We start from the raw sequence: 21791 nt of genomic DNA, 5'->3' as shown, positions 1-21791 counted from the left end.
TACGATGCAAACACGTGCCTAAGATTATACACATGGCACAATATTATCGAGTGTAACAATGGACTTTGAGTTGGGGATGACGATGGTAGTGGTGCAGCCACACACGGTAACCATAAAGGTTAAGGTTTTTTTTTTTTTTAAATTTAATTCTTCTTTCATTTTTTTTTTTTTATTACTAGGATAGTGACTAAGAATTGATTCAATAAATTATAACACATCATACAATATTATTGGGTAAGAAGACCACTAGGTAGATGTTACTATGTTGACTGAATAATTTCCTTCCCGTGTTAGACACTTAATCTCACGTGATTTAATGGATTAACTTCCATTAGTGTCTTTAGCAACTAGGGCCATTAGGCTATTGTTTACTAAATAACATTGATGTTACCATGTTGACTGAATAATTTCTTTCTCGTGTTAGACACTTAATCCTGCATGATTAAGGCTCCGCTTGGGAGTTCATAAGGGAATGGAATGAGATGATCATAAAGGAATGGAATGGAATGGAATATATTTAAACAAGGGAAAGGAATGGAAAAGAATGGAATGGAATGAAATTAAGTAACCTTGATTGGATGTTTTAAAATAAAGAAATAGAAAGGAATGAAAATGAATGGAATGTAAGTAATCCTGTTTGAGAGCAACATTGAGGCTCCGCTTGGGAGTTCATAAGGGAATGGAATGGAAGAGAATGAGATAATCATAAGGGAATAAAAATGAATGGAATGGAATGTATTTAAGTAAGGGAAAGGAATGGAAAAGAATGGAATGGAATTGAATTAAGTAACCTTATTTGGATGTTTTAAAATAAAGAAATGGAAAGGAATGAAAATGAATGGAATGTAAGTAATCCTGTTTGGGAGCAACATGGAGAGAATGGAATGGAATCATTTTATGACAATATTACTATTAAACCCCCGTTTTAAAATAAAGAGTTGAATATATAGGGGTATTTTAGGAGTTTTAGTAAAAAAATTATTAAATCTAATTTCATTCCCTCCCATTCCTCCCAATTTTTAGAGGAATGAAAATTTGAAGTTTTAAGGGAATAGAAAGGAATAGGTGTTCCCTCCTACTCATTCCATTCCCTCCCACTTAAACTTCCAAACAAGGGAATTGACTTTCCATTCCCTCCATTAAAACTCCCAAACAAGAGAAGAGAAGAATATTCTAAAATTATTCTTTTTATTCCTTTCTATTCCATTCCATTCCCTCCTTCCAAGCAGAGCCTGAGAGAATGGAATGGAATTATTTTATGATAATATTACTATTAGATCCCTATTTTAAAATAAAGAGTTGAATATACAGGGGTATTTTGTGAGTTTTAGTAAAAAAATCATTAAATATAATTCAATTCCCTCTCATTCCTCCCAATTTCGGGAGGAATGAAAATTTGAGGTTTGAAAGGAATAGAGAGGAATGAGTGTTCCCTCCTATCCATTCCATTTCCTCCCACTTAAACTCCCAAACAAGGGAATGAACTTTCCATTCCCTCTATTAAAACTCCCAAAGAAGAGAAGGGAAGAATATTATAAAATTATTCTTCTTATTCCTTTCCATTCCATTCCATTCCATTCCCTCCTTCCAAGCAGAGCCTAAATGGATTAACTTCCATTAGTGTCTTTAGCGATTAGGGCCATTAGGCTATTGTTTAATTAAGGAGTTCTTTAGAGTGGATTCATATCCTATCATATAATTATTGCATCAAATAAAAGAACATTCAAGAAAACTTTATTTCAATGGATTCCAATTATCCCTCCAATATAACTATCAAATTGTCCACCCAAAAAAAAAACACACACACACACAAATAAAGTATCTTTTCTCTCGAAGAAGAGATATAGAAACATAAGAGGAAACTTTTTTTATTATTATATTCAAATATGAAATTAAATAGCAAATTGAATCAAATATGGAAAGTCAATCAGATAGTGAAATCAAATCAAATCATATATGGAAAATATCCAAATAGTGAAAGCAAATCAAATCAAGTAAGGTGTGTTTATTTATCTGAGATAGAAATTATATCCTAACATAATCTAAATGTATATGTATAAAACTTCTTTTTGGAAACTTGAATCTTAACCCTTGTTTCTCCTACCTCGTAAGAACTATACTTGTAAAGTGACCATCACGCCAAGAGTAGCATGATGGTCATTTCACACTAAATTAACAATGAATCCAAGAAATTAATACATCATAGTAGGATAGCAAACAAATCCCCTAAAACCATAAAAAAAGTTGTCCTTTTGTGCATCATGGAAGAAGGGTTTTAGGTGTGTATTCGAATGCTGTGATAACTACAATCTTACACGGTATATCTACAGTCAGAGATTAAACTATGGATGTGTCCCCAAAAAAATTAAAATTAACATCAACTTAAAAATAAATAAAAACAAACAAATAACCCTTCAAATAACACAGATATTAGTTAAAATATCAAAATGCAAATCTTATATGATATGTCTACATGGTGCATGAGATTATTTCATGGGTGACTCCAAATGATAATGATTTTTCATGTTTGATTACTCATTTATTCGCATGCCTGTACTTTAACCTTTTGATAAAATATTCACTATTTCACGTGAGGAATGCACATGAATACTCTCATTAATATTTGACCTAAATGCGCATGGCAGGCATTACTTTCAGAATTATAAGAAAAAAACTGTATCAAGTATCAACTATCAAATATGCCGTTCCCTTCCCAAGTTCTCATTTTATTGGTTGAATTCAAGACATGTCTTTTGATAATTGATAGATCAATAGTTGTTTTTCTTTTGTAGAGAGAGAGAATCTAATATGAATTTTTTTTTTTTAAAAAAAAAGAAAAGAAAAGAAAAAAAACACTAATAGCTTCTTCTTCTTCTTTCTTTCTTTTTTTTAATTTTTTTTTTTTAAGAAAGAAATAAAACATTAATACCACTAAAGTTCATTGGTGGAGTAGTAAGAGCTCGAATTCCTCACCATAAGCATTTGGACTCGAGTCTTACCTATAGGTAGGGCAGGCATGTTTAAATCAAGGGTTTAAAACACTCTTGTGTTTGGCTCACGTGTGGGATGCCCACACAACATTGTAGGAGATGCCATCTCTTTCCTTCAACTTTTTTTTTAATTAAAAAAAGAAAAAGAATAAAGCATTAGTTAATTCAACGTACGAAATGAATATTTGTTACATCTGAATTGTCAAAAGCTAATACAAAAGCAAGTTCCGAAGATGGAATAAAATGGGTTACAAAGGATTCAGCTTGATGTCCTCCTTTCTCCAGATTGTCATTGACAATTGCTACTCTAAACTTGTGCTCTCTACTGTAGTCATGAAAGGCTTTGATCCATCACAATATCCTGAGTCAATTTGTTACAAGTATTAGTAATAGTGTTTACCACTTCTCTAAACTTGTGCTCTACATTCTTTTCTTTTTTTCTTTTCTTTTTTTCTTGAAGTTTGAAGAATTTAGGAGATAAACCGTGGAACTAAATCTATAACAAGGACACAGATACAAGTAATTTTTAAAAAATTATAATATAATATGACAGATAGGATATTGTTATGACGTGTATGACATAGAGACGATATTAGTATGACACTCTAAATGAAGTATTTGTGTATCCTAGATGTTACTACAACAAAAGACCACTTGCAAATTCAAAAAAAAAAAAAAAAATCTGAAAGTGTGCTAAAGTATATACTTGTATACTTTGAAAATGTAAAATTTTAAAAAGCTGTTCATTAAAACTAAAAAGCAAAAAACTAGTCTATAAGCAAGTCCCAAACACACCCGACTAATTACCCGATAATAGATATGTCTGATACAGATATAATATATAATTCATAAAATTGTGTCTCTGGGTTTAGTTTCTAATCCTAGGATCCGAAAGAGGAACCCTGTCTCCAGACCACACAGAAAGTATACTTTTTAAGCAAAATTAAATGGCAGTCACATGTTCAGATCTATAAATACGATATAACTATGAGATTTTTCCATGCTCAGTGTCTCACAGCATGTGAGCAAGACCTATTGCAAGTTTGCAACATGTTTTTGGGACAGAAAGCGTTCATTAGAGTATAATTTGGGACCACATATATGATACATATTAGTATACGAGGATGAGATCTTGATTGATATGATGGACCAAAAAAAAAAAAGACTGTTCTAGCCTACAGGGGCAAGCAGGTTTTAGTGTGAAAGAAAATAAAAATCTAATTTTTTTTTTTGACAATATAGTAGTTGATAGATAGTTATTAAACTCAATTAGCAATGCATGCATGTATTGGATGAAAAAACATTATGATATTGTTTTTGATGGACAAATTGAAAAACATTATGAAATGATTACTAATTGTATTAGTGATGTTACTAGTGAAGCTTTCCTTTTACTAATTATCCACAAGGGGGGGAAATATTTTATTGAAAATCATAGCTCAATCCTCCCTACATTTGCGATAAGTTGTTTCCTCTTGCCAAGTGGTATTTTTTTTTTTAATAACTAATTTGAATACTATGATGTAAAAATTTGGGTGGAAACAATGTGACTTTGAGTGTAAAATGCATTGGTTAAGTTGGAAGAAGCTATGCATGGAAAAGAAAATTGGAGTGATGTGTATATGTGATTTGCATCTCCTTAACCTTGCTCTCTTTGCAAAGTAAGGCTTGAAATCGCTAATTTACTAGGGTCTTTGTTGTTTTGGGTTCTCGAATCAAAGTAATTCCCAATAAATTCCTAAATGCAAAATTGCCGCTAATGCTTCATGTGTGTGGAGCATCGAGGCAATGAACGTCCTATAACGTGGATTTAGATGCAAGGTGAAAAATGGAAGACAAATCTATATTTGGGGGGATAGATCTAGATGGGCTACCTAATCCCAACAATTTTTAAGTAATTTCTCCACGAAACTATCTCTATCAAAATGTTTTGGTCTGTGACATGATAGACACAATGGAATGGAAAGAAGATTTGATTGAAGGATAGAATTTGCCTATGTGCTTCATATCTATGCTAGAGGCATGTTATAGGATTAAGGTTCAATTTTTACCATACTAAAAAAGAGTAAACACCATAGACTATATTAGCACTCTCTCTCTCTCACTCTCTCTCTCATTTTCTTTCTTTCTTTTCACTGCCATTTATATATTTTAATGAACAAAAATGGGTAAGAGGTAGAGGGCGATCTGAGTTGGTGTTTTTCATTTAACACATGACCATAATAACATCTTATACGTTGGGCTCGAGCCTACGAGAGCAGGAGGTCCGAACAAATCATAACTGTGCAACCAACCCCATCAAAGACGTTAATGTGCATAAGTCCAGAGTATGAAATTATTTCGCAGTTGCCTTTTTTTTTTTTGTTTTTTTTTTTCTACCATATGTAGACATAGGACAGATACATATTAATAAGCTGGGGGCACAATTAAGTTGCCCAAAATCTAAGCTAAAGAAAAATGAAAGTCACGGATAGAATAAAGTAGAAGATGGTCTTAATTGGTTAGCAAAAAAAAAAAAAAAAAAGATGGTCTTAATTGAACTTTTAGGTAGTAGATACTAGTGCAGTGTGGTGAGAGAGATGAGATAGACTTATAAGAGTGGTTGGCCGGCCACATGGGCGCATCGATTTCTCATGTGACCATTCCAGCGAACCTCTTTCTACCTTTTCTGTCCTTTTTTTTTATTTATTTATTTCTATTTCTTTGGACACACCAAACACGACAAAATAAAAAAATATCTCTTCTTTGATTTTTTTCTTCTTGAATTACTAATCAATAAATTGTCAAGAAGAAGACACTCTCACTCACATTCATGTCATCCTAATATTTAGTATAACAAAATTACTAGATTGCCCTGATGTCTAATAATAGTTTTTCTTCGTTGAAATTACCAGTATGCCCCTTAAAAGTGACAATGGGGTCCCAAGGAATTTACTCAAGGAATTTGTGAATGACCCTTGGGTTAGTGTACTATTTGGTACGTCCACCTTTGTAATGGGCCTTTGGGGCTGTTATTTGGTGTCAAAAGTGAAAAAAGAGGTTAGTATCATTGGATTATTATGAGAGAAAAATTGAACTGCTTTTTAAGTCGGGGGGACATGAATAACTTTTTTATTATTTGTTGATAATTAGTCTTGTTTTTTTTTTTTTTTTGTTGAAAAACGATTGAGGATGTGAAGTCCATTCAAAGAATATTAAGAGTATGAAGAGCATTAGGCCAAAAAAAAAACAATAAAGATAAGACCTCCACGTTCTTTCATATAAAAATGCAACATGTGATTCAAAAAGAGACTTATAGCACCCTAGAAGTTCAAAATTTCAAATAATATGACAAGTATTTGGGGGCTATCATTATTGATAGAATTATTTTTTTAAAACCAAATATTCTTCAAACTAAAGGAAGGGTATAGAAGAAAATACCAGAATGAAGGGAAAAATTACTGACCATACAAGTGATACTTGATTTATACAATGAATCATTTTAAGCTTTCTAAGTACTTTGTGTGTTAGAGCTCATTTCCCTTTCCCTTGTGTGTGTGTGTTTGTTTCTCAAAAAAAAAAGGTACTTTGTGTGAGAAGCTAAACTCAAAGTCAATGGTAATTAAATTACTGTGTGGGTAGAAAATTAATGAGAACAAGTTAATTATATTAAATGGAAAAATTATGTGAAACTAAATCAAATGGGGCATGGGTTTTCAAAACCAAAAGCCTTCAACTAAGTTTTGTTAGCTAAGCAAGGATGACAACCAATGTTCAATAGAATCAATCAATCAATACCCATTCATTATTCCATAAAATTTTTAAGGTAAAGTATTTCCCGTTTATTAATTTTAGGAAGGCCCCTCTAAGTAAAGTCACAATGCCTCTTCTGTGTGGAAAAGCATTTTGAGAGTTAAAAAAAAAGAAAAAGAAAAAATAAAAAGAATCAACAAAAAACTTGATGAAGAGTGAGAAATGGCAATAATGTATGAATACTAAATTAATTACTATTATTGGTGTAAAAATTCTTTTAGTTCACAAATCCTAATGTTTCCAACATAGATATACAAAGTTCAAATGCCCCTCCCGATTATTATAAGTTATAACTATTGAATCATCCCAAAACTAATATCATTTGTGATTCATTCCATGTAAGTCACAATGCATCTTTTTTCTAATGTTTGAAAGAAAAAAAAAATGAAACTAACTAATGTCAACGCACACGACCTATCTATCTTATGACAAATCAAATATCATTTCAACTTATTTCTGAAGAAAAACATCAAACTTCTAAGAAATTCTTGATCTTTTAAAAAAATTAATATTTTACACAACAAAAACATTAACAATCTTTTTATTTTTATATATTCCCAAATGACAATTTTTTTTTTTTTGATACAAGATAGAAATTAAATAACTAAATTTTGAATAGCATCTGATTATACTAGTAGCACCTACATTGTAATGATTTCATATTTCTCTTTTGTCTAACAAGATTTAGTGCCTTTTACTTATTTTTCAAAATCTAGAAAATGGGCTATTTGAGAGAGCTGCACCTAAAAGAAAGAAAAAAATAAATGCGCAAGACTTATGTTTAATACTCATGTGCAATAAATTTGATAAGATGCTAAGTGCTAATACACAACATGTATTAAACACATATTAGTATCCTATTAAGTCTAGTGCATACTACATATGAATACTCGACCTAAGTTGTGTAAATTTTAAGGGACCGGTTAATATATGCACTTAAGGCATCCGTTAGTAAGCTGTAAAACACAAGTTTTAAATTGCATAATCGCTAACTAGCCTCATCACACGCACTCCACACCTACGACGAGGTTTTTTTTTTTTTTTTTTTAATTTAATGTCATAATTTTTTAATTTGAATTTGTCTATTGTTAGTGAGGTTATACGGGAATGAATTTTTAAGAAGCTAAACTTTAGGATTTTGAAAAAAAGTAAACTGCTAGTTTTAGTATGCCAATTTTTAGGAAAAAAAGGTTTTTGGATAATTTTTTGTTTTAAAATTTTATTGAATTACAATTTTAACCATTTTTTTTAGGAATAAAGATTATCTAATTAGTTTAGGAGTATTTTAGACTTTTTTTTTTTTTTTTAAGAAACAAACACACACACACGCAAGGGAGAGGGAAAGAAATTCTAATACAAAGACACACCACAACTCCACTCACAAGTAATGGTAACTTTTAGAGAAGGGTGTGACAAGTTACTAAACATTTTGAATTTTCTTAATGCCTCCTAATTAATATATAGAGGTAGGAATAATGCTGAGTACACACCCTTATCAATTACAACTTACCACGTGGTGAGTTGTAGTACAAAGCTGTGTCAAATTAGTATCCTAATGTTATTGACAGAAATAGAGATAAACATAGTCTCTCTTAAAATTAAAAAAAAAAAAAAATCTAATTGGGACATATAGTGTGCGTCTGGAACGCACATTTTTCGTGCGTTCCTACGTTTTGTTGAAAAACAATGGATTTCGTGTACTATTCACAGAACTCGCAAGAACTTTTTTCAATTAAAAAGACTTTAAAACTAGATCCCATAATACTATTTACATATTTAAAAATTATTTTGTTACAATATTTTCAATTTTTAAATTTTAACGATAACGATATTCAAACATTCCTATTTATTGCAAGCCACGCTGCACGCGGCACGCCTACAACACAAGCGTTTCAACCTTTCCATCACAGCCAACGCCAAGGACAATCTAGTCAATAATCACAAGGCCATTTTCGTCTACAAAATATTATTTTAAAAAATATGAAAAAGACAAATAGAGACCCCTCTTTTTTTCTGAACGTTAACAACTCAATCCACACCGTCCAATCTAATCCATCAACGGCATCGAACGGTCCAACAAAGCAAAAACGCGAGGGAAATAACGCTGTCCGTCCGATCTTCAAATCCTCACCCTTTCGCTTCCTATATAATTCCACATTTCCAAAGCCCGCTTTCTTACACTCAAATCACACACTCTCTCACTCTCTCTTTCTCACTCTACACCCTCCGATCGAGTCACGCTCCGCCGCTGGTTGCCGGAGCCTCGTCAGAATCCTCACATTTCTCACTTCCGATCTCCGGATCTCCGCTCTTCGGTAAGTTTCTCGGCTATACATTTCTTCTCTGCTTGGTTGCTCAGAAACCTTGGGAGAGTGAAGTAAAAAACTCTAGAAGACTAGCGCATTTTTTTGAATCAATGCTTTGTAATGTGTTTTGTTATTTTTATTTTGCTTTCCTTCATTTTCTGGGCAACCAAACGGTCTCGATCTACTAGTCTTTTTGCTTAATCCTCAAATTTTATGTTTCTATGTTTGTTTTCGGTATTTAATTTCGATTTGAACTTTAAATTTTCTTACTTAAATCTGTTTGGCTCCTGCGAAAATGGTGGAGAATGAGAGCAATTGAGAGATTTTAAGAATTTGACACTATTATTCTATTTACCATTATTTTCTCAGGAGCCAAACAGATTTAAGTAAGAAAATTTACTTAAAAGAAGTTCAAATCGAAATTAAATACCAAAAACAAACATAGAAACATAAAATTCGAGGATTAAGCAAAAAGACCAGTACATCGAGACCGTTTGGTTGCCCAGAAAATGAAGGAAAACAAAATAAAGATAACAAAACACATTACAAAGCATTGATTCAAAAAAAGGCGCTAGTCTTCTAGTGTCTTTTACGCAATTGAGTCTATTGAGAGATTTTAAGAATTTGATACTATTATTCTATTTACCAGCATTTTCTCATCAACCAAACAGAGCATTAGGTTTTTCACTGACATTGCTACTTGATTCTGTGCTTATGTTTTTCAGAATTGAGAATTTTTTTTTTTTTAAAGGTTTTGAGACTATTATTTTATTTACCTTCATTTTCTCATCAACCAAACAGTGCATAAGGTTTTTCACTAAATATTACTGACACTGCTACTTGATGTGTTATTACTCGGTTTTTACAGAGAGAAAATGAGAGAAATCCTTCACGTTCAGGGTGGACAATGTGGAAACCAGATCGGATCAAAGTTCTGGGAAGTGGTTTGCGATGAGCACGGCATCGACCCTACCGGCCGTTACACTGGGAACTCTGAACTGCAATTGGAGCGCGTCAATGTGTATTACAATGAGGCCTCTTGTGGGCGGTACGTCCCTCGTGCCGTGCTCATGGATCTCGAGCCAGGTACCATGGACAGTGTGAGGACTGGTCCCTATGGCCAGATCTTCAGGCCTGATAACTTCGTTTTTGGGCAGTCTGGTGCCGGAAACAACTGGGCCAAAGGGCATTACACTGAGGGAGCGGAGCTCATTGACTCGGTTCTTGATGTTGTGAGAAAGGAAGCTGAGAATTGTGACTGTCTTCAGGGTATAATTTCTTCTTGTTTTTGATTGTTTTTCCTTTGTGTTCTTTTATGTTTTATTCTTTTTGTTGTTAATGGTTTAGGAATTCATGGAGTTGGAATTTGGATATTGATATTATGCTACTTTTGCCTATTGAACTCTTGGAATTATAATTTATTGGATATTGAATCAATTCAATTAACTTAGGGCCTGTTTGGATTGAGGGATGAGGGAGGGGGAGTGGAGGAGAGTAGAGTAGAATTGACTGAAAATAGACTAATTTTGGGCCAATTATGCTCTACTCTACTCTACTCTACTCCCCTTCTCTCCCCCTCAATCCAAACGGTTTTGACATCAAAGATCTCACTCTACTCCCCCCTCAATCAAAACTAATTTTGGGCCATTAGTTTTGGACAGCAAAGGTTTTCTAGATTCTATTTTGTTTCCTATATGTCTCTTAGAGTCTTTGTTCGAGTGAGATCTTTGTTATCAGTCTTATGTCTTTATGTATTTTTATTGTAAGTCATAAGATTTCTTGAATGAACAGTGAATAATAGATCTTTTTACCTGAACAGTTTATTATATTTTTGTTATCTAAACTTATACTGCTTTTCTTTCTTAATGGAATAACATTTAGATACTTAGGAAGAGCACTTTCATCTTATTTTTATAGCTTATATTAAATCTTCTCTGCCAACACAACTAAAAAGAAAGGAAAATGATGTATAGTTTGTCATTGTAATGAAATTGATTCATATATGGGTTTTGCTTGCTTCAGGCTTCCAAGTATGCCACTCTCTTGGTGGAGGTACTGGTTCTGGGATGGGCACTTTGCTTATTTCGAAGATCAGGGAAGAGTACCCTGACCGGATGATGCTTACTTTCTCTGTGTTCCCATCACCAAAGGTCTCAGACACAGTTGTTGAGCCCTACAATGCCACCCTTTCTGTTCATCAGCTTGTTGAGAATGCAGATGAGTGCATGGTATTGGATAATGAGGCCTTGTATGATATTTGTTTCAGGACTCTGAAGTTAACTACCCCAAGCTGTAAGTAGATTATTTTCAACGGCAACAAAGTAGAAGCTAGGATATCAATTCAGTTTTCTAGAAAGGCATTCTACTGGCCTTATTTCAAAGATATTAGTATAATGCTGTTTCTTATGCAAGGTTGTCTTGACTGTCACATGTGAACTAGTTGAATTTTAACAAGTGTCATGCTTGTTTAGGACCGTGTTGAACAAGTTAAATAGTTTGTCTACCATTGTTCATTTATTTTTTTTGGAATTATTTTGTAATCTATATTCAATTGCATATGCTTATAATTACTGCCTCTCTCCATCTGGCTTCCCAAAATATTTGTTCAGTTTTAAAAATTAATGGTCATTATTTATTGACTTCTCAGTATGCCCTTATCCTTTAGTATCTTGATTCTAAAGAAAAAAAGCCCCTATCCTTTATTTTAGTCAATTAAATTTTTTTTTTCAAAGTTTATAAGGGCATTTTTTTAAACCTACACATTTTTCTTAGAGAGACACTTCAAATGATGTTCCCTTAAAATATTTGATTTTCTAAAGGGGACTAACAAGGTATACGATTATGTATTTTAACAAAAGTGGAAACGTTAGAACACTAGTAAGAATCTGAGATGTTAGTTTTTTGTTTGTAAAACATTTTAACCTTATTGGACTGGTTCTCAGTGTGGAGAAACCACATTTTTCTTCAATTTTGGATTTACTTGATTTATGTAATTTTTGTATTTGGTATTTACACCCCTGTATACTCCTTGTGTACTTGGGTGTCTCTTTTTTAATATCAATAAATCTTTATTACTTATCAAAAAAAAAAAAAAAAAAAACATGATCTGATTTCAATGTACTGCTACTGGGTTGCTGTGTCATTTTGTTTGCACTTGAAGGCTTGAATCCAATGTGCCTGGGGGTGGGGGGGCTTACACTATGGTTTGGTTGTGTTCTTAGTGTTGTCTATTATTGTGGCTAGTAGTGGACAGCTGTTGTCCTGATGAATTTCTTTATCATTCATTGATTTCACCTTCTTGGTGGGTCAGTGCATTAAGTATGCTGTGGGGTCAGATGTTCGCCCACCTTATAGTGATTATAATGAAATATGTTTGATAGCAACTGTTAGGTCCAGTTGATGCCTGAAATGAAGCCATCCCAATTAATTTAGTATGATGGCATGTGTTGAGTTTGACTTCTGAGCTGAGTGATTTTGAATGTGGGGTCCTCATTGGATCTTGCATGATATTTGGCCAAGTAGTTATGGGGAAACATACATTTATTTGGCAACTACATGTTTAGAACTTAATTCCTATATGTAATGTGATGAATGTAACATATCAAATATCAATGCAACAACTTGTTTATGATTCTTGATTTGGAAAATCTCAATAATTTTAAGTTAGCCTTTGCCATAACTTTCCCTGATACGGGATCCGCCATATAATGGGCCTTTCTAATTAACTTTTTTTTTTTTTAATGAAATTTTCTTGTGACTTTTTGGTTGGTCATGATTCCTTTGATGGAGGTTTAAATTCCCCCCCATAAGAGTATAATCCTCAAAACTATTTGATAGTATTGATAAAAGATATGTGAAGTGAATGTTTTGAGATATTTTTATATAGTGTGAATAGGGTTGGTATTTTAAAAAGTGCTATCCTTATCTTCCAAGGTATATGCTGATCAACTCTGATTTATTTCCTCTGGCAGTTGGTGATCTGAACCATCTGATCTCTGCAACCATGAGTGGTGTTACTTGCTGCCTCAGGTTCCCGGGCCAGCTTAACTCTGACCTCCGGAAGCTTGCAGTGAATCTTATTCCGTTCCCCCGTCTGCACTTCTTTATGGTTGGATTTGCTCCTCTTACCTCACGTGGTTCTCAACAGTACCGTGCTCTAACTGTCCCAGAGCTTACCCAGCAAATGTGGGATTCAAAGAACATGATGTGCGCTGCAGACCCACGCCACGGTCGCTACCTCACAGCTTCAGCCATGTTCAGGGGCAAGATGAGTACTAAAGAAGTCGATGAACAGATGATCAATGTGCAGAATAAGAATTCTTCTTACTTTGTTGAGTGGATCCCGAACAACGTGAAATCTAGTGTCTGTGATATTCCTCCCAGGGGCCTCTCTATGGCATCGACCTTTATTGGGAACTCAACCTCCATCCAGGAGATGTTTAGGCGGGTGAGCGAGCAGTTCACAGCTATGTTCAGGAGAAAGGCTTTCTTGCACTGGTACACTGGGGAAGGCATGGATGAAATGGAGTTCACTGAGGCAGAAAGCAACATGAATGATCTGGTATCCGAGTACCAGCAGTACCAAGATGCCACTGCAGATGAGGAACTTGATTATGAGGATGAGGAGGAAGCTGAGCAGGAGGAGATGTAAGGTGTGCAAGAGAGCAACGATATGGGCCTAAAAATATCTACAAGCAATTAATCATGAGATAATTTTCTTGTGTTTTTTTCTATGGATGAAGTGGGAACTCTTAGGAGAGTTGGGAAAATGCCTATTTTTCCTTGTTTAAAATCGTGAAATATCTGTAGTTGGGGAGTTAGAAAGTTGTGTATGTTTGAATTCTAACTTTGCTTCTATCCATTTCTATCATGAAGTTTAGTATTATATCCTATATCTGAAGCTTTTCTGTGCCTCACACATGGTAGGTTCTACTCGATCATGAGCTCTTTCTCGTCAATTTTGTTTCTTGTTTTGGAGCAGGCCTTAAACTTTTGAGGTGTGTGCATGGAATGGAGGCCCATACTCAAAGTGGGGGCTATAGGGGATAAAACGAGTTTCTAGGAGAGCTCAACTTTCTTTTGAGTGCTTGTCAAAGCTTAATTTTAATGTAGACATGTTAAATTAAGGGTTGTTTTTTTTTTTTTGGTTGGGAAAATAATATTATTTAATTAATAATTATTAAAAATAGTTTTCTATAAGACTTATTTTGGAGAATAGCCTTTTTCTTTTGTCATGAATGAAAAATCTTTATTAACAAAGAAGAGCGACAAAAAATACAACTAGCTGCCAGCTTCATCCCACACAACAAAGGCAAAATTAGGGGGACAGCAGCCAATGTCAAAACAACCAAAAAAATTACAAGACAATGACCGCTTTGCTAGAGAATGGGCTGCCATATTGGCTAATCTAGGAACCCGAGAGACAAAAACATTAGAAAGAGCATAAAGCAGGACCTGCATCTCCATAACTTTGGACCTAATTCTCCATGGGGAAGTTTGACTTGGATTAATAAGAGCATCACAACAGATCTTGAAGTCAGTCTCATTATAAATACCCTCAACTTCCAACTTGGCTGCCAACAACAAAGCCCATTTCATAGCCTCAGCTTCAGCTTGGAGGGGGAAGGTGGTATTCACCTTTTGAGAGCAAGCAAAGACCAACCTCCCTCTCCAATCTCTTGCCACTACAGCAATAGCAAAAAATTTTAGTCCAATTGCAGCATCCACATTAATTTTAATTGAGAATCGCCTAGGAGGTGACCATGCATGAAGCAACTCCGTTGGTTTCACAAAAACCATCTCAGCAAATCTAGAATTTTTGAATTTAGCAAGGAGTCTCCCAATTCTAGAAGATAAAAGTCATCAATGCTTAGGGGGAGATTTTCAAAATGAACTTGATTCCTCAACTTCCAAATTCCATTATAAAAAATAGCTCCAAACAACAAAAATTCATTTCTCTGTTCAAGATTCAAACTACCCAAGAAAGGGTGGGGAGAAAAGAAATTGAATGAGCTCTAAGGTTGAAGAAAACCCAAGAGTATCAGACCTCACTCCCCACTGACTATTGAACCAAAGAGCCTTTGCCATCGAGCATAGAGCAAAAAGATGGATTAAGGACTCAACTTCTGCCTTACCAAGGGGACATAGCTTATCTCCAATATCAAAAAATCTAGCCAAATTGGTGTTAGTAGGCAGACAATTAGCTACAATTTTCCAAATTAGTATTTTGGAGAATAGCCTTTACGTAAAAGGTCAAGGTTTTCAAATCCGGACCGGACCATACGGTCCAACCCGGTTAACTGTGAATCTCTACCTATTGCGGTTCTTTTAATTTAAAGAACCTCTTAATGCGAAAAAAGCATGAAACCGTTTGAACCGCGATCAGACTATACGGTTCTCTGAATCGTAACTGATTTTTATGGTTTACATGATTCTATTTTTTTCATATCTGGAACCAAATAATTTCTAAAGAAAAAAAAAAAAAAAAAGAAGAAGGAGAAGAGGAACAAAAAGACAATGAAGCAGGGGTGGCGCCATGAAGCAGTAGCTTCTTCTTCTTTCTTCTTTTCTTTCTTTCTGTTCGTCCGTCTCCACTACTCTACAATAACTAGTCTCCTCTCCGAGTCTCTATTTTTGCTAAACGCTGCTATGTAACTTTTGTTATATGTGGTTTCTCTTTCTTTGTTTTGAATTTCTTTTTGAAGTTTCCTAAGCCTCCACGTGACTACTGACTAGCACTTGCATTGGAAATGTTGAAGACTTTGAATTTTTGAATAAAAAATGAGCTGAATGTTTCAGTCATGACTTCTCTTTCAGTTTTGAGTAACCTTGAGCCCAACGTGATGTGTAACTAGTCTTCTTTCTGAGTCTCTATTTTTACTGAACACTGTTACGTAACTTTTGTTATATGTGGTTTCTTTTTCTTTGTTTCTCTTTCTTTTTGAAGTTTCTTAAGCCTCCACGTGACTACTGACTGGCATTTGCATTGGAAATGTTGAAGACTTTGAATTTTTGAATAAAAAATGAGTTGAATGTTTCAGTCATGACTTCTCTTTCAGCTTTGAGTAACCTTGAGCCTAACGTGATGTGACGTGACGTAATATACGTGTATTGCCAATTTGCCACAAGCCACAAGTTCTTATATTATAATAATAATTATATTATTATTATTATTATTATCAAGGTTTTACTAAATAACATATAAATAAATAAATACTATATCTATATTTGCTTAAGATTTGATATTTTATTTATTTATTTGTAAAAATTATGATATGAAAAATATTTTTGAATTTTGAATTTTTATTTTAATTTGACTATTTTAATTAATTTTTCAATTTTTATTAATTTAATATTTTTATATATATTTAAAATAATTATTAATTAATTATGATGTCATTATGGTTCAACTCTGGTTCAACCTCAGTTCGACCTTAAAAATCTTGAACCTCTCTCTTTTACGGTTCAATGAATGGTTTGGGTTTCAAAACCTTGTAAAAGGTTAGAGTAAATTAGATGAAAACTATTGGGAACTATTAGTATGATTAGTATATACTATATACATTTTCATTGACATGGCACTATTAAAACTTAAAAAAAAAAAAAAAAGAGTTTCTTCTCCCATCTTTTCATATTCCCTTTCTCTATTTCATTTCTTCATCCTTTCTTATGTATTTTTTTCCTTCTCCAATCGCCTATCAAAGGGAACCAAACTCACCACACCAACACAAAGCAAAATAGTGTTGACAAATCACAAACCGCCATAAATACTTCAATCAACTCTTTAACCACCAACCTTAAAGTACAAAACACAACACGGCTCTCCCAAGCCAATTTGGTCTCCCTCCTCCATCTTCAGCCAATTCATCACTGTCGTCAGTAAAAAGCACTAGAGTGTGCCAATGCTAGTTTGGGTTGGGCACCGGACTGGCTATTAATGGGTTTGGCAATTGCATCACAGGCTAAAAAACCAATGCAGAGTTTTTAAATTCCTTTGATTAGTGATACTATGCTTCTGATATTTCGGTAAAAATAGATACAATTATATCTATATGTGTGTGTACATCAAGCATCATGAACAACTGATACCATATAGATACAAACAAATTACTGGTTATGTGACTTCCATGGCTTTCATGTAGATCTTATTAGCTATAAAAGGTATTGACAAAATGGAAATCATGCAGTTATTATTTCTTTGGAAGTCCGTTGGTGGTTTAGGAATTGAACACTCCCTTGCCTGTTCCAAGAAAATATGTAGCTCTTAGTAGTTAAATCCAGACTTTTTTCACTTAATAAGTTTGGTCAACTTCATATTCCAGTTCTATAATGGTTCTTTTATTTATTTACTTATTTTTTAATAATACAACAGGCAAGGGAGTATTACATATCATCATTAATAACCAATGCAAAAGCTTTTCTCCAAACAGTATGAATTCAAGAAAGCAATATTTTTCAAATAATAATTCGGACATGGTAAGATGAAAAATAATCCATCAATCACAAGTATGATATAACTAACACAAAAAGATAATATAAAATAAGTAATCTGATGAAATGCTTAACAAAACTGAGCACATCAACCAAGTTGAGCTTCAAATTTATATCTTCATTTATTTCCTTCAGTTCTTAGAGACAAAACAGAGAATTACTCTTGCAAAAAGGTAAAAGAAATTTCTAAGTCAAAGGAAAATGAAAGAAGAGCAGGAAGCATTTACTTTGAGTTTTAGGAATGGCATTACTTCCTTAGAGGGAGTGAAGAAGGTTTATTGGGGGGCCTATTGTTATGTCAAGATTACCACAAAACCATGAGCTAATCCTCATCAGAGGAAGATTCTACATCAGCATTGGCTCCATCACTGTCACTTCCTGAGGAGGCCTCGTTGTCAAACTCATCATGCCAGGGGCTCTTAAACTCTTGAAGCCGGTAGCATCTATCCTCAAGATCACCATCCAACTTCATGCTCCAACACCCTCGAATGTCAAGATGCGTAAGGGCCGTGCACTTAGCAAGAATGGCCTCAAGGCCAACGTCGCCAAAGTGGCCATAACAAAGCTCAAGATGCTGAAGTCCTGGCATTGTGTCAGCTATGATCATTGCCTCGCTATTGTCAGGCTTGATGCCTGTCCCATTCACATTGTAACTAGGCAACACCTCCGGTAGGGGCATATTTCTCCTCAAGTGAACCAAGGTCTTGCAGTTCTTTCCAAAAGATTCAATCCCTCGGCATGTTATCTTCAAACAGTAGCTGATGTCAAGGACTGCCATGTTTTCAAATGAAATTGCATGCCTCTCTACCATTTTGTCAGTGACATCACTCATAGGAATCAGCAATACCCTAAGGAATCTGCCACTACAGAAAAGAAAAACAGTTATACCAATCTTCTTCCTTTTTAATGAATGATATACTTTTATTGCAAAAAATTGATAAACAATCAGTCCAGAAAACAGGCTGCAATAACATTAACAAGCCCAAAAACTTAACTACTACCCAAGAATAGACATAGCCACTCTCCATTAGAACAGATTATTCTCTTTCCTAATAGATTAGAAACATTCTTGAAGCCTCCAATCCGAGCTTAAACATAATATTTGATCTCCTTCAACAGCCTTTCACAGTTTCAACTTGGCTATTATATTTATAAACCCTTGGAACACCTTTGCAGCCAAATGTGGTACACAGCAGAAGCAAAAAGTAAGCTTGCATACAATTAATCACTCTTAAGGCTCTAACCCTTAAGCCCTTGATGAACACTCCAAAGCATAAGATCAGGCAATGAAAAGAACTGCCTATTATAACAAGGACCACAGAGAGGACCCTTCTGCCAAATTCTCCCAGTGAAGAAGCATTCAAAGAATAAATGGTCTATACCCTGCTAATCAACTTTTACAGTACACACATATATCTCCTCCTAGCTAGCCTCTCACGAGTACAGAATCTGTCCTTAATTGCTACCCATAGCTTTTAAAGTACTTTTTATTTTATATATATATATATATATTTTAGAAAACAGTAATAATATATATATATATATATATCATGTTCCAAGTATACTGATAATTTCTGAGACCGTTTGGCTAGAATGCATTGATTTTTTTTTTTTTTTTCATTTTCCATTAAAAGAAATGATACTATGATTTTTACAATTAAAATTTTAGGATAGGTTATATTTTTTCATCCATAAAAAAAGTAAAATATTTTTTATAGTTAATTATTATTATTATTATATTACATTGTATTTTTATTTTTTTGAGAATGTACATTGTATATGTTAAAGCATATAAAAGCAATATTTATTAATTAATGTATTTGAATTAATTTATTTTAGGCGTAAATACACTTTTGGTCCTTACATTTTGGGCTGATTCTCGATTTGGTCCCTAAATTGATTTTGCTCCTAGGTCAGTCCCTGATTTTAGAAAATCGATTCTATTTTGGTTCCTGCCGTCAACCCAGTAACAGAAAAATCTGACGTGGCAGACGGAGTGCACAGTTGGCGTGTTATATGCTGACGTGGCTAATAAATTAATAATAAAAAAGCCACGTCAGCATCTGATTTTTTTTTTTTTAAAATTATCAATTTTAACAAAATTAAAAAAAAAAAAACATAAAAATACATAGATTCATATTTGAAAATGAATACACAAAGATATAAACCCAAGTCACAAGAACTCAAGAAAACAAAAAATATCTGGGCATTTAACATCTTTCCCAGAGAAATTTTTTTCAAACAAAACACTGTTAAATTCACATCTAAAAAGACAATGCCTAAGATTTTCATCACAACATTTTCTTTCCACCCAAAACCAAATTTTTTTATGAAACAAACATACACACACAAACCCAGTCCATTCAGCTCACAATAACAACAAACCCAACCAACCTCATAAATGTTCCTTGAACAATCATCAACATTTTCCCCAGAAAATCAAGATTTTCTTTCAAACCAAACACTAAAATAACTCACATTTAACAAACAAACATAAACACAAACCCAGCCACCACTTCCATCGATCAAACCCATAAATTTTCACCCAAACCCAAAAATTCAAACCCAAACCCAGTAATTTTCTTATGAAACAAACGTAAACTCAAAACCAATGAACGACCAACCCCCACGGAAACACAGAAAAATCCAACCACCACCTCCACTGATCAAACAATCAAACCCACCACCACACCACTTATCAAACAATCAAGAGAGAGAGTCGGGTTTAGAGAGAGAGAAAGTTAGAGATTAAGAGAAAAACTACCCATCACTAGCGATTGAAGTCGAACCCATTAAACTCGCTGGAAGACTTGTCCGATCCCAAATGAGTTGCCTCACTTCGACTCGGTCTCCAAGCCCGTTGGCTTCAACGTTGTTTATGAGCCCAGGAAGGAGAGTGTCAATGCTGGTCCACTGCTACTCCTTCATCTCCTCATCGTGGGATGACTCCACCACCACCAGTAAGAGAGGAAAAGAGAGTGGGTGAGTTAGAGAGAGAGAGATCTGAACTTGAGAGAGAGAGAGAGCTTGAGAGAGTTATGAATCATTTGAGTCTAGATTTTGTTTTGGGTTTGTGAAGGGTTTTCAATTTTTTTTTTTTAACTTTAATTTTGTCTAAAAATTGATATATTTAAAATTTTGTGATGTGTTTGTTTGCCAAGAGAGTTCAAGAATATTTGAGAAAGTTGCTATAAATTTTTTTCTCAATCTTTAAAACGGAAAAATAAATTTTTTTTTTGTTTTTTTTTTTTTGAATTAAATTAACATTGAAAAATAAAAATTATTTTTATTTTTTTTAATTTTGTTAAAATTGATAATTTTTTTTAAAAAAATCAGATGCTGACGTGGCATGCTGATGTGGCTTTTTTTTAATTATTTTATTAGCCACGTCAGCATATAACACGCCAGCCGTGCACTCCGTCTGCCACGCCAGATTTTTCTGTTACTAGGTTGACGGCAGGAACCAAAATAGAATCAATTTTCTAAAATCAGGGACTGACCTAGGAGCAAAATCAATTTAGGGACCAAATCGAGAATCAGTCCAAAATGTAAGAACCAAAAGTGTATTTACGCCTTTATTTTATACATTTCATGTTTTCTAAAACTATTATTATACGTTAATATGTAATCTTTAATTTATTCAACACAAAATTATTTAAAATATTCAAAGTATTAATTATAATTAATTTAAAGGATAACTACATAACTTAGTGAAAAACAAAAATTCTCTTAAATTGTATAAAATTAACTTGATCAAATTTTTAAATGTACATAAAAATTATATATATATATATATATATATGTATATGTATATATATATATATATAAGTATATGTATATATGTATATACACACACTCAATCATGTAATAGACACGTTTTAAGTATAATTGATATGTGTGGGTATAAATTATAGATATATTTTGCTTGACCCTACTATTGTTGGCTTCGCCACTAATCTAGTATATGTGGGACAGGGAATTAAACTCATTTGAGAGAATAGTGAGGTGCTCAAATCTCAAAGGGCTCTATGTACTCTAGTTAGAAAAAAAAAAAAAAAAAAATGAAGGCGGGAGAGGGTCAATCATCCATAAAAAACACCTACCTCTTAATATACTTCGGGTCCTTTTATGTTGGGTTGGGTGTCTTTACAATCCTCAGATTTATTGTCCCTCTTCCTTTTTCTTTTCTTTTTGACTCTTATCTCCTCTTGTG

The 21791-nt window shown here is 33.7% G+C and overlaps 2 protein-coding genes across 2 annotated transcripts; one reads left to right on the top strand and one right to left on the bottom strand.

The window, feature by feature from the left end:
- Positions 1-8943: 8943 nt before the first annotated feature.
- On the top strand, positions 8944-13973 carry LOC111989579 (tubulin beta-4 chain). The gene is made up of 4 exons (XM_024021374.2): positions 8944-9097; positions 9957-10357; positions 11111-11380; positions 13060-13973. The coding sequence occupies exons 2-4, from the start codon at positions 9964-9966 to the stop codon at positions 13737-13739; spliced, it is 1344 nt and encodes a 447-aa protein (XP_023877142.1). The 5' UTR covers positions 8944-9097; positions 9957-9963; the 3' UTR covers positions 13740-13973.
- A 3702-nt stretch (positions 13974-17675) lies between these two features.
- LOC111989569 (putative F-box/LRR-repeat protein 23) lies at positions 17676-19057 on the bottom strand. Its single transcript, XM_065770853.1, has one exon. The coding sequence runs from the start codon at positions 18408-18410 to the stop codon at positions 17901-17903; it is 510 nt and encodes a 169-aa protein (XP_065626925.1). The 5' UTR covers positions 18411-19057; the 3' UTR covers positions 17676-17900.
- Between the last annotated feature and the right edge of the window lie 2734 nt (positions 19058-21791).

Source organism: Quercus suber, unplaced genomic scaffold (genome assembly GCF_002906115.3).
Source record: "Quercus suber isolate HL8 unplaced genomic scaffold, Cork oak 2.0 scaffold_36, whole genome shotgun sequence".
In the NCBI taxonomy this organism is placed as follows: Eukaryota; Viridiplantae; Streptophyta; class Magnoliopsida; order Fagales; family Fagaceae; genus Quercus; species Quercus suber.
The sequence above is the reverse complement of the archived record's forward strand: the minus strand, read 5'-3'. Positions and strand labels throughout refer to the sequence as shown.